At 36.4% G+C, this 14,324-nt stretch overlaps 1 protein-coding gene across 1 annotated transcript in view; it reads right to left on the minus strand.

Annotated features, from left to right (window-relative positions):
- LOC116846245 (tyrosine-protein kinase transmembrane receptor Ror) overlaps positions 1-14,324 on the minus strand; it is a 549,039-nt gene that overhangs the window by 81,366 nt on the left and 453,349 nt on the right. Inside the window, exons 3-4 of the mRNA XM_032819815.1 lie at positions 11,706-11,916; positions 9,538-9,697 (exon numbers count right to left, since the gene is read on the minus strand). Coding sequence (XP_032675706.1) covers positions 9,538-9,697; positions 11,706-11,916 — 371 coding nt within the window. The remainder of the gene's footprint in view (positions 1-9,537; positions 9,698-11,705; positions 11,917-14,324) is intronic.

Consider the following 14,324-nt stretch of genomic DNA (forward strand, 5'->3'; position numbering starts at 1 on the left):
ACCTACAACTAACGTCATCTAACTGTGAGCCGCAGGAACTAAGTTTACCACCTAATATATATATATGTTGTGTGTGTGTGTGTATATTTACATTTGGTAAATTTTATAGTTGAGCAAACCGATGCAAAAATTGAAGATGTATGATAACGCTGAATTTTAGTTATGATGGTAACTACCCAGTGGGTATACGAAGAGTTAATAATAGCGAAATTAATATGACATAAAAATTGAAAAAAGCCAATCTATTGAAAGAATTTTAAAAATCTCATCAGATATGCACTTGCATGTATTGTGCAGTTTTAAGGACGTTAAAATGGTTAATTCCACATGGACTTCTACATCGTTCTGATAGTTCTATTTTTAATTGCTACAGACGTACATATATGCCTGTACATATCTGTCGACATATACTACAGACGTAATATATACGCCTGTAGCAGTTCATAGAGTAAAAGTTCGTAGAACCTCCAGAGCGATGTGGAAGTCCATAATTAACCATTGTAACATTCTTAAAACTGTATGCAAGTGCATATCTAATGAAACTTAAGATTTCTTGAATAAAAAATTGACTTTCTTCAATTTTTATATCAAGTTGATTTCGTTATTACTTGATTTAGCATTTTGAAGTATTTTCTTGATTTTTAGTGAAACGAGTTATAAAACTAAATTATGATATAAGTAATTAAATAATTAGAACAAAATTGTTGCTTACCAAGTTACTATTACAATTTGACTTATTTTTGTCCTTTTTAAAGCAGATTTTGACCATTTTCCCACGGGATTAGACGGGTAAAAATGCATTTTCGAGTATTTAGTGACTTAAAAAACATAAAATCACATGTGTACTTTTTTTTTACTTATAATTTATGGTAGAGAACTTTTTTGTTTAGTTTTACTTAATGTACAAGCACACGATAGCAGGCGTCGCAGCTCATCTCGAGTGATTATTCATAATTTTTTTTTTAATATCTCGACAATTATTGCGAATATCACAAAATGATATAGGACTTTTATGTTCATCTCAACCCGTATTATGTTTCCACGAGAACTTCGAAGGTTGTTCTAGGGCATCCTGTATAGTATTCAGAAAGTTTTCGAATGGAGTTCTTTTATAAAAAGCAGCCAAAATCAATTATAAAATAATAAAACTAGATGTATAAGGTAAATTGGAAAGTGTATGACACATAAGAAAAGTATTTAAAAAATCATTCGCTGTCAGTGCTTTCGAGAACCAATGTTCAATTTTAGATGCCAATATCTCAGAACAAGAGCTTCAGATCATCATAAATTTGGATCATAACATTGGACTCCTCTCGGTACACTTTCATTTGATATTTGTTTCATTCAATTCCATTTGTAGGTCAAGAACTTTCTATTTTAGCCAATTTCCTTTCCAATTGGATTTCTAAAGAAACTTATAAAATTTATAAAAAATATATACATTTATCTCTCTTTTTATAAAAATATATATTTCTTATGTCGAGATCTATATAAGATGAAATCATATCCACGAAAATTAAAGAAAAGAGATGAGTTTTAGAGGGTAAACACCGCTACAAGTTTAGGGTCAACGATAACCCTCGAGTGTACGGCAAGCCTCACGTTTGCGATATGAATTTCATTGCGCATGGAGTTTACGGTGTAGACGACGTGCGGCGAATTTGGTCGGTTTCCATATCACGTGAAACAATCGCTCGCAAACACGCGGAGGGTAAATCTTAGCTGCCACGTCGACGATCAGTATGAATGTGTATACCTTACCGTAAAATTGCGTTCGCGCAACGCGTAAAGCAGAACGCGTTACGATCCGGCGATCAACGGTCGCAATAACTTTTACGGTATTATGTACGGCTGAATTTATCGTTTACGCATGCCATTTATTATCAGCCGATCAAGCTAGATGTATATCCTGATATTCGAAAACAACATCCAATCGGGCCGTACTTCATCGTGCAAATTTAGAGAGAATCGAAACGCAGAGCATACAATATTACGCGTAGACTCTCTCGGGGCATTAAAATTTGCAGCTTGGAAATTGTTGTTACAGCTCGTATACCTGAGGAAAAACATTCCTGTTTTCGAATAATCAATTCATCACAACACCGAAGCATCGATTAATGCACGCCGACACGGCTTATTAGAGCCGGCCAATCTCGAGCCCGCCGCGTTAATTAACTCGTGTTTTCGCCCTCGAAAATCGGAATTAAACATAAGGCATCCACGCTCCGGCGATGGGGTGCGGGACGGTGGCGTACGGCGGACGTTAACACGCCGAAATCCGGGGCGGTGAAGTCGGGCGATTAGGTTCCTCATCGTTCGCAAAGAAGTCATCCCTCGCCACCGTCGACGATCGGTTCCTCGGCACCCTCCGCGATCTTCCGCGCTCCCTTCTCATCGGTCGGTCTTGCGACGTTCCACCCTCGTCATGACCGTGCTAAACCCTCGAGGGAGGAAGGAATAGAGAGAGAGGAGACGGCCCCCTCTATACGCAGCTAGGAAAGAAGTTTGAATTTTCCGGCGTCGGGTTTGACTTGCAGAGTGCTAATATTAAAGTTCGTCCTATCGCCCGGGGAAGGACCTAGGTCCTCGGAACGAGGACATTGCGCTAGCGAGAGGTCCTCGTGCCGCGCCTTGTGCATTAGCCGAGGCGCCCCGGTACGGGATTAGATTAGAATTTGTTAGGGACGTCTCTCTCTCTCTCTCTTTCTCTTTCTCTCCGGCGATAACTTCGTCCCAGGAACGCCGCCAGTTTTGTTTCATCGCCTCCGGGCGGGCGTGAGAGCTTTTCGGAAACTTTATTACAGGAAGTTCCGTCGGCGCGCCACCACGGCGAAGTATATTTTTCGGCCGGGTCGTCGAAGTGGGCCGGAAGGGCCGCGGAACTCTCATCCCGCGCGCTGTTTGCACGCTGTTAACCCTGTCTCGAGTTGTAAATGTCATTTTGCTCGGAGGGAAAATACAGGGAGGAGCGCGACGCGCGAAAATCGCGACGTCGTGAAATGAAATAACGCTCAAACAGCGGCATTCGCGTTTGTTCGCGGTGTGCCGACGCGTAATCATTAATAAGAGGATGCTGGAGACGACGAGGAACTTCAAAAATGTCGACGATCGTCGCTAACACAATCCCGCTATTCTCTTCGTATTTTCTGTACATACAGATCTTACGTAAATGTGTATTGCCTTGTTTTATCATATCTAGCGGAAACCCAACCACGTTCCATTTTAATTGGTATAGCCGAGTATCTCTGAAATTAAAAAAGATATGAAAAACTGTTTCCGACAAAAAATGTAAGATATCGAAGGGGAAAGAAGGCAAGAATATTTATTTTGCCTTGGAATGACTTTGAAAAACTCTGCCGAGGTTAATTAATTTTTTAAATAGGATCATGTGGTGGTTTTAATATAAATAAATTCCTCTCGTCATTCTACGTACAAAAATACTGGGATAAAATCATCGAAAAGTGAATACTTCCCGAGATATTTCAGATTTTATACTAAAAAATACCAATAGCAAAGTAAATTTTTTCAAGGCTCTTGAAATTTTCTATCAATATTCTTCATCGTGATTGAATAAAACTAAACGATGTGTTACTAGAATAAAATTTTTTGCAAATATATGATATACAGTTTACGGTAATAATTGCAATTTTTATTCATAAAATGATTAAAATAGTGCATACGGATAAACGAGGTAAAGTTGGCCCGTATTTAAGTGCCGGCAAGGGGACTGTGGAGGTTTCTTGCAAAGACTCCAAAACTACTAATCAAGATACATATTTTATATGTGGTCTTCTTACTCTGCGTTACTGGGAAACTAAACCCGATACCAAAGTAAGATGGCCACGTTGCTCCATGCTTGCATTTTGATTATTACAAAACAAAATTGTGGCGGACGTTAAGGGGATGCTGGAGTCGATGACGAACTCGAACAATATCAATAATGCAGAGACAATCGTCACTAACATAATCACGCTATCTTTTTCGTATTTCTTGTAGAACTTACATGAATATGTGTTGCTTTGTTTTCCCAAATTCAACAGAAAACCTAACCATATATGTGTAGAAATCTTTCTGAAACTCTTTCGATATTCTAAAGCTTCTAAATGCAGATGTGAAAGTAGAGCAATGTTCTTTAAAATTTTTCTGTTTGGAGCATTCACACTTTCGGTACAAGCTGTGGAACTTTTGGATTAGGCAAATATTACGCTAAGTGACAGCTTGAGATTTTATATTAAAAATTTTTTGTTTGTTTTGTTACTATCGAGCAAAGCTATTTATTTTTACATGCTTTCATTGCGTGAAAGCATTTGTAATCCTGTATAACCAATACGACGTAAACTTTACAGAAAAATGTCAGTGTTCTGTCGGTAAAGTTTTCAGCTTCAGCATTCCCTTATAATACAGAAGAAGGTTGCCTTTAACATGTTCATACAGTCAGTCATAATAATTAGTTGCTTGAGAAGTTGTAATTTCGAAATTCTAAAATATAGAGCATCTTGATTTTCCCTACTTATCAGCAATTATTAACTGATGATTATATATTGATTAACGCGAGATTATTTCTCTCGCATTCTCTCTCTCTCTTTTAATACACGTATTTTCTTCGTATCTCTGTCTGTTCTCTGAAAACATTAGCGACTCGTGATTGCTTAATGGCAAATAACTGATAGCACGTCTTGGCCGTGCATACTTCAGGTCGTTGGAACTTGACTGTAGTTTGCCGTCGCGGTGACTTCCAAATTCTACTCACGCGGCATTAACAACAAACTTTCGTCCCCCGGAAGAAGAAGCGGTACGGTTTGTCTATCTTCTAGAGAGGTAGACTTTACCGAGGCTTGCTTCGTTCTAGACGTACTTGGCGCATTAACCGAAACACTACGAGACTGGATTAGAATTTGTCAGAGCTGTCGCGCAATAACTTCGTCCGAGGAAATGCTCCGAGTTTTGCCTTAAGAAGTTTACCCTCGTCTCGCGATAAATTGAAACTAATTTACACCGTGCATAATGAAGTTTTTGAAGTGCGTATCTCAGAACCTCTCTGAACCGGACGGGCAGAATGTCGAGAGAAAAATTTGTGATCTTGAGAAGTTGGATGTGCCGTGCTCGCGAACGAAGTGAAGTACCAACGACCGGCTCTGCTCGTCCAAATGAAATATTATTCGATGGCAAAGTTAATAAATTACGAACTTGGTAAATAATTAAGAGTCAGAGTTGATTAACCTTTCACACGGTGGATCTCGAGGATTAAAGCGATCCTAAATATAATATGCAGGCATAATTTTCTGTTTACCCATGTATCATTCCATAATTTACATTACGTTGATTGTGAACAATAACGACGTATTATGGAAATTAAGTACAATAATTGCGTACTAATGAGAATAATCGGATTTGCGGCGGTTGTTACTTTGGTAATTTACTTTTGATAATTCATAAGCGGGCTTGTATGGCGTGCGAGGTTAATCAACTTCAGCGTTTATTTTGTTGCGCTCGATCATCGTGATTATTAAACCGGAACACTATTAGCCGAACATAATACTTTAAACAGTATGGAAAAAGAAAACAAAGGTCCTTTTCCTGATTCTTTTCTCTAACTTATCTTTTATTCACTCTTGTAGCGCACACGTCGATCGCGAATTCTCCAAATTGACAGTTTTACGAGCGCGTTAAGTTTCTTATTTTTGTTCCTTTCAAAGCCGAAGCTGGAAAGAGCTTTTCTTCGTCGTCCCACATTGCTCGACGACTGTGAGCCCGACTTTCACTTCTTCTTAATTCGATTCGATTTTCGCTACGGCGAGGAGCGTGGGATTCGTATAACAGAGTTACTTTTGCGATTTCTTTCCAACCTTTAAGTCGAGCACGACTCGAGGAAGCTGCCTTTCGGCAGTTTCTTTCATTCCCGAAAAAGAAAACCAAGTCGGCTTTTGAAGCGACAACTTTGTGCAGAAAAACGTGACAGCGTGATATATTCTGTGTCGTGAGTTCGATTCGATAATAGTAAAAGATAAAAAAGCAACGCCAAGTATATGAAAAACGTATCCAAACACGTATACAGCGAAAAGGGCGATAAAATCTAAAGAAAACATATTAAACATATGATGTTAAAAAAACATTTTGCTGAAAATTAAATGAGATCAATACAATTAGTCACGTATATAATTCTGCAGAAAAATTTACAAATTAATTCAAGTATATATATAGCAAAACTTTGATAAAAATTCCAACAGAAAAATTATAAAAATTTAAGGAGAACTAATGAATTTTGCTAAACAGTAGATAAGATCAATGTATATCATTTTGTAGAGAAATTAAAGAATTAATTGAAACATACATATACGGTAAAAATAAAAAATATCTAACAGAAATATTATATAAGAACATAAAGAAAAATAATAAATAATAAATATTTGGCGGTACACAAATTTGCAAAGTTTCTTTTTTTTTCAAAATATATTTCGCACTTCTAACATTTGCACAATATTAAGAGTAAGAAGAATAGTCTACTACGCGAGTAATAAAAGTTAATATAAACTAAGACCAACATTTTTAATTGTTATTCATGCAACTTGTTGAGAAAATTCTAAAAGTTTTTTCCTTGCAAAATACATTTTGTATTCCTAATGTTTGCACAATATTAGGAATAACGAGAGTACTACAATTAGTCACATATATAATTCTGTAGAAAAATTTACAAATTAATTCAAATATATATATAGCAAAACTTTGATAAAAATTCCAACAGAAAAATTATAAAAATTTAAGGAGAACTAATGAATTTTGCTAAACAGTAGATAAGATCAATGTATATCATTTTGTAGAGAAATTAAAGAATTAATTGAAACATACATATACGGTAAAAATAAAAAATATCTAACAGAAATATTATATAAGAACATAAAGAAAAATAATAAATAATAAATATTTGGCGGTACACAAATTTGCAAAGTTTCTTTTTTTTTCAAAATATATTTCGCACTTCTAACATTTGCACAATATTAAGAGTAAGGAGAATAGTCTACTACGCGAGTAATAAAAGTTAATATAAACTAAGACCAACATTTTTAATTGTTATTCATGCAACTTGTTGAGAAAATTCTAAAAGTTTTTTCCTTGCAAAATACATTTTGTATTCCTAATGTTTGCACAATATTAGGAATAACGAGAGTACTACAATTAGTCACATATATAATTCTGTAGAAAAATTTACAAATTAATTCAAATATATATATAGCAAAACTTTGATAAAAATTCCAACAGAAAAATTATAAAAATTTAAGGAGAACTAATGAATTTTGCTAAACAGTAGATAAGATCAATGTATATCATTTTGTAGAGAAATTAAAGAATTAATTGAAACATACATATACGGTAAAAATAAAAAAAATCTAACAGAAATATTATATAAGAACATAAAGAAAAATAATAAATAATAAATATTTGACGGTACACAAATTTGCAAAGTTTCTTTTTTTTTCAAAATATATTTCGCACTTCTAACATTTGCACAATATTAAGAGTAAGGAGAATAGTCTACTACGCGAGTAATAAAAGTTAATATAAACTAAGACCAACATTTTTAATTGTTATTCATGCAACTTGTTGAGAAAATTCTAAAAGTTTTTTCCTTGCAAAATACATTTTGTATTCCTAATGTTTGCACAATGTTAGGAATAACGAGAGTACTACTGAATGTTAGGAATAACGCGAGTAATATGACAATGCAAGATAATATTAACATTTTTAATTATTATTTACGCGACTTGTTGAGATAATTTTGGAGTTCCAGAGTTTGAATGGGTCGACAATTTATCGACAATTGCGTTTTCCTAGTCGGAGTCTTTAAATATTTACTCTAATATCACATTAACTGAAATGACCTCGGGTGAAAGGGTGGCGCCTCGTAAACAGGAACTACCATTAGACTAGAGGAGATAACACAGGCGCGTAGGCAGGGGCGCTTTTACGGAGTTTTGCGGGACGAGAGAAATTTTGTCGAAATAGTGTGCGAGATTAAAACTGACGAAAAAATGCATGCGGAGCTTAAAGAAATATTAAAAATAAATCGAATGTGACTCTTATCGGAATTAATATGAATAAAGAAAAATACTGAGAGGAGAAGTGCGATTATTAGCAACTTTAACGATTCACTCGTTTCCGTAATGTTTCCGCGTAGGAAATGAATGGAGAGAATTGCGGGTCTCCAACCTCAGCGAATTTGAGACTTGTTGAAATACGAGTCGAGATCGCTCTGAGAGAGAATCCTGCTTACGCCCTTGGAACCCATAAGATAACAATGCAGCTGGTGTAGAGCCAAGCTGCATAACCGTTTTCATAGTCAGGAGATTTTGCGTTTTACGATAATGCTCTCGTGTCAAACATACGCCGTTACCTCTGGCGTTTAATGCGTTTACTCGAAAATTTTCGCGGCGACGTGGGTAGGCGGAACGTCGCGATTTACTTCGAGCATTACAAATGTTTTTTACGGTATTGTATTCTGCACTGAGCGGGTCACAAAGACCATGAAGCCCACCTTCGAGGCCGGCACCTCGGCGACGTCGAAATATTATACTCGCCGGATTTTACGGGCCGCGTGTTTTAAAACTCGTGTGTTTAATTATTCCCGCGAAATGTAAACCATCCAGATTATGGGCGAACCGCTTTGCCTGGCTTTAAAATTACGAAGAAGATATGATTATCCTTCCTAATGGTTACGCCGAGACTCGTTAACGTAATAGCGTAACGGTCGCTCGGGGCGTAACTTTACGCCAAATGTGTATAAAAGTTCATTCCCACCTAAATGCGAAGTGACGTAAGAACGCAGAATTTACTGTTTATTTAGATCACGTGGAGTTTCCGCACCGATACACCTAAAGTATCTTCACTAACACATGATTTAACGATTATACAGACCTACAAAGATCAGTTACAAAAATCAGTGTAAGTGAATCTTATGAATTTTTGGATGCTGAAAATTAATCTGTCCTCTAAATGATTCTATCACGTCAGGTATTTGAATGATTAAAATGAGAAAAAATATATAGAAACTTCAAAAAACTATTATTTTGGTCATTTTTGACGGTCTGTTATTAAATTTATGAGATATTGAAATCAATATAGATGATTCTTGTAGATTTTTGAATGCTCAAAACAGATTTGTCTTCCAAATTAGCTTATCATTATGTCAGATTTTTTAGTAACTGTTAGCTGAAACTTTTAATATAAGGTTAGGTTTTTTGATGTTCCAGCTAATGCTTACTAAAAAAACTAAGCTGATAGGCTAATTTGGAGAACGGATTCGTTTTCAGCATAAAAAAAATCTATAAGAAATCGATCCATTTATCCATTTGTTCTTAAATGTTTATTTGTTCTGTAAATTTCAGAAAGTCAAATTTCGTAAATCTGTATTATTTGAAAATCATAAAATCTTGATTGTACGTTGAATCTTACTACCAGCAATATTTTATTAGACAAGTGTTTAAACAATTAACTTAGCAGATACAAGGGATGCCGAGCAAAAATCGATTTTGAGTAGCTTACCTTGCCATTTCTTCGAGGAATCGACTCGCAGGGTCCCTTCGCTCTGAATTTGGTCCTTCCCGTTAGTAACACGACAGGTATAAAAACCAACGTCGGAAACGTCCAAATTTGTTATTTTCAATCGACTTCCCGCCACGTTCTTCGCCGCGTGTTCGTGCGTCTGAAATAACAGAACAAAAATTTTTGTGTTCGCTAAATTACAACTTGGGAAAGCTGTTAATAATAAAAAATGAGCCGTTAAAAGCAGGAATTTATACTCAGAATTATTGTATTCAGAACGAAAATAAAATCGATTTATTTAAAGATAGAGATGAAAAAAAAGAGGTCAACAAATATTAATTCTGAAAAAAGTATACAATCTTTCTCTCTTGCTCTTTCATAAAACAACTTGCAGACGCAATTATAAATTATTGCTAATTTCACCTTCCTAGATCCTAAATATTAGAATCCTAAATATTAAAATTTCTTACATAAATCTTAAGGGGATGCTGAAGTCAATGACAAATGTCGAAAAATGTCGATAACGCAGAGACGATCGTCAATATCACGCTATTCTCTTCGTGTTTCTTGTACATATAGAACTTGCATAAATATGCGTTGCTTTATTTTGCCATATTCAGCAATATTTTTGTCTCATTTTTATCACATATTGAGCAATGCTTTTATTTATTTTTGCATACGTTTTTATTGTGTAAAAGCATTTGTAATTCTGTACAACTAATACAACAATGCAGAAAAATTCTGTATTCTGTCGGTAAAGTTCTCAGTTTCAGCATTCCCTTAAACTTGGGTGAAACCGAACGTATTTTCATTTGCTCATAACTTCCGGAGAAATGATCGAAATTCAATCCTCTTATTTTAACTGGTGTAAAAAACTTCGAGGAATATGAATCTTGATGCTTTCGCGATTTAATGAAATCGAGTAAAGTTTTAATGAAAAAATAAACACATGTTGTGAAGAGACCAGACCAATATAATGTTTTGAAAAAAAAACCTATTTAATTAATTTTGCGTAATTAATTTTGCAGAAATTAATTTTGCGAAAATGGATCAACCGAATATTTTGAAACAATAATAATAATTAAGTTACTGTTAAACTTTTCTCTTTATATTACAATTTTTGTTATTTAGGACAACCTATAAATAAATATGAGGTATGTGGTCGAAGAACTCACGATTGCAAAAAATATCGTTGCAATCGACGGGAAAAATAGCGCCAGTTTTTGAGATAAAAAACCAAAAAGTTTTTTATGTATGTTTAATAATTACTTAATTAATGTATAATGTTTTAAAACATTTGGTTGACCCATTTTCGCAAAATTAATTCCAAAAAATATTTTTTCAGAGCGTTACATTGATCTTGTCCCTTAAAGGGGCTGGAGGGTCAGATTGCCTGAAAATCATGCTTGTTTTTTCACCATTTTTTATGACGAACTGAATGAATATGCGAAAGTGTTATTTTGACGTGTATTTATACAATATATGAAGAGAAGAAAAATATAATTTTGATGAACAAATACTCAATATAAGTGTATGGTACATGCAGTTAAAATATATTTCGGTTTTTTTTCAGGGTCGTCATTTTGCAGTAATATTTTGATTCTCGGTGGTTCAATTAAGCTGAGTTTTAGGTAGAAAAACTATCAGATGAACCACTGACAAACTCGTGAAAATATTTAATTTTGAAATATTAATTTTTTTTGCTATAAAAGAACTGAAAGTTTTAGTAATATTCCATTAAGATATTTGCAAGTTTGTTAACTTTTACTTAACTTCTATTATAGTGGTTCACCCGATAACGACAAGCTTACGGAAATTTTCTATTTAAAATTCAGCTTAATTGAACCACTGAGAGTCAAGACATTACTGCAAAATGACGATCTAAATGACGATCGAAAAGAAAAACGATATATATTTTAATTGTACCATACACTTATATTGAGTATTTGATCATCAAAATAATATTTTTCTTCTCTTTATATGTTGAATAAATATACGTCAAAATAACACTTTTGCATATTCGTTCAGTCTGTCATAAAAAATTGTGAAAAACAAGCACGATTTTCAGGCAATCTGACCCTCCAGTCCCCTTAAGAACAGCCACGTTCTAAGAGTTAGGGCAAATTTCACTCATGTTCAGGAGTTCTAAAGTTAATAATTTCGCTCACTTGCGCATGTATTTTCCTGATGGTGATTTTTGGCCGGTCCTCTTCTAATGGCGCCTCGTTCTTAAACCATCGTATTTTCGTTGGAGGTGGATCGCCCACGACTTCACATCGCATATGGGCGACGCCGCCCGCGTCTTTCGATATGTTTGTCAAGGTCCTCACGAATTTCAAAGTGCCACTTTTCGTACCAGACGCAGCGTCCACATCGGTCCTGCGAAAAGTAATAAAACGTACTCTTGAGTTTGTGGTCGCGCGGGATAAAATATAAACATATACACATAACGTAACAAAAGTATATACGAGCGATTTCCAAGAGATATCTATATCTGTGTAGAGAATCACCCATATTTTCAGACAGATACGCGAAGCAATGATTTAACGAAATTGTCATTCGATATTTTTACGTCAATCTCGATCATATTTCCTGACGCGGCGATACATCGGATCCTTATGCATGTGTGTTCTTACATTAAATATTACGCATTTGGGAATCCCCCCTCGTGCGCGAATCGATCGTACTTGTAATCCCACCTGCGGTCTAGATAACAATGTAACTTTGCAACGAGGGATCATTAAGGGATACGAACTTTATCGCCTGTGCTCTACGCGAGCCTTGTTACGTTTGCAAAGTACTTTCCCGTTCTTCCAATATAATTGGCCGAGCTAATTCTACCGGATTACATCCTTACTAAACCGCGACGTGTGCAAATTCCAAGTTCCAAGATACTTACCGTCTGATATCTATAAAATGTTACTTAGACATTCCACCTTTTAAAGCTTAACCTACAATGTGCTCTTTACTTCCTGTTTCTTGCTCTCTGTCTCTTTAGGCTTAAGGTTTGAGTCAGAAAAAGATAAAGAGAAGGAAGCAAGGAGCACATTGTAGATGAAGCTTTACTGAATTTCGCAAAATCGCACCATACTCTCGCATATCGGTGTATTGACGTCTCCGACGCGATTATGTACAGTACATCCACGCGACGATCGTAAAGCGAGACTCTGCCTAGGCATCTGCTCGGCCGCCACCCAGTGTTGCGGTGGCGACAATGTGCTTCGGAGACGTGACTGTCGCAATCAATTGCTGCTTCCGGCGAGCGGGGGCAATTGCTCGCACTTCGGCCAATATGGATCCGAGAGGGCGACTCGACTGCCGTCTGCCAGGACGGTATATTAAATATGCACACGTTAATATAGAGTTGTACAATCTCCTCCTGCTCCTCTTCCTCCTGTTCTTCTCTCCTCTGTCTCCTCCCTTCTCTCTCTTTCTCTCTTCCTTTCTCCCTCATCCTTTCCTCGCCCTTTCTCGCGAAAGTAACGCGTATCGCGCCAAGTTTGCCTTATCGCGCGGGGGCTTGATATACGGCGCCGCGAGACGCATTTAGCGGAGCACGTTTCCAGAAACGTGCGCCACACTTTTTAAATCCCCGTATATTCGCGCGGAGATACGGCTCGGCGTGTTTCCGCTCCTCCTAAATTCCCGAACTCACGGGGAATAATTCAAGTGGAACGCTTGCCGCGGGACAAAGGGCGACTTTAATTATGTCGCCGATGCACAGCTGCATTTCACGCGACCTGGCGCGACGTTCACGGCCGTCGGCAGTCGTAATGTTACGACGTGCCGTTGTAACGAGAGATACGCACCATTTGGCGCCAACGACGCGTTCATACAACGGCGGTGGGGCACGATTATTATCCGCGGTTATCCTTGTACGGTTGATATCGTTGTTGCTTGGGACCTCGAGGGTTGGGGGAAGAGATGAATTTCAGGAAGATAGAACCGCAGTTGAATACCGTGCAGCAGGATCTCGATAAAATATCGTCTGATGTACGGTTCTGGTAGAATTTTACGCAATTAATTGGGCGATTATTGACGTATCATTGGACGTACAAGTAAAATATCAGTAATCTTTTATGAAATCGTGAGTTGATTCATAAAAGAAAATATATTCGTCGAAAGGACCTCGCATAAAACCTATGGAAAATGGTTTTCGGTCAAATTGGCTGAAATTTCACTATGTTATAGTTTTCGCCATGCTGAAAAGTTATCATTGCACCAAGTCCCAAAAGTCAATATTTCCCAAGATATAAAGAGTCAAAGTAGTGAAATATGGTCATCCGCAGTAGTAAAACGTATGTTATAAGTATAAGTGATACATTGATATTTATTCACGAAATAAATAAAAATCGATTTTTACATATATATATGTAATAAATATTTAGTTCCGCAATATATACGTATATGTATATAGAGGGTGGGGCAAAAGTATCGGACCGGTGAAATATCTCGAAAAATATAAGTTTTACAAAAAACTGTTTCAGATCTTAAAAAGATCTATTGTATTTACTGATTTTAGCAGATTGATCTTGGGTGGCGTTGCCAAGGTAAAAAATCAGTTGTTTTCACGGCTACTCACAATCAGTTGTTTTCACGGCTACTCACAATCAGTTGTTTTCACAGCTACTTATAATCAGTTGTTTTCACAACTATTCACAATCAGTTGTTTTCACGGCTACTCATAAACAGTTGTTTTCACAGCTACTCAAAATCCGTTGTTTTCACAGCTATTCACAATCAGTTGTTTTCACGGCTACTCACAATCAGTTGTTTTCACAGCTACT

This window comes from Odontomachus brunneus, unplaced genomic scaffold (genome assembly GCF_010583005.1).
Source record: "Odontomachus brunneus isolate Ranch 3 - 2012 unplaced genomic scaffold, Obru_v1 Obru_scaffold_062, whole genome shotgun sequence".
Lineage (NCBI taxonomy): Eukaryota > Metazoa > Arthropoda > Insecta > Hymenoptera > Formicidae > Odontomachus > Odontomachus brunneus.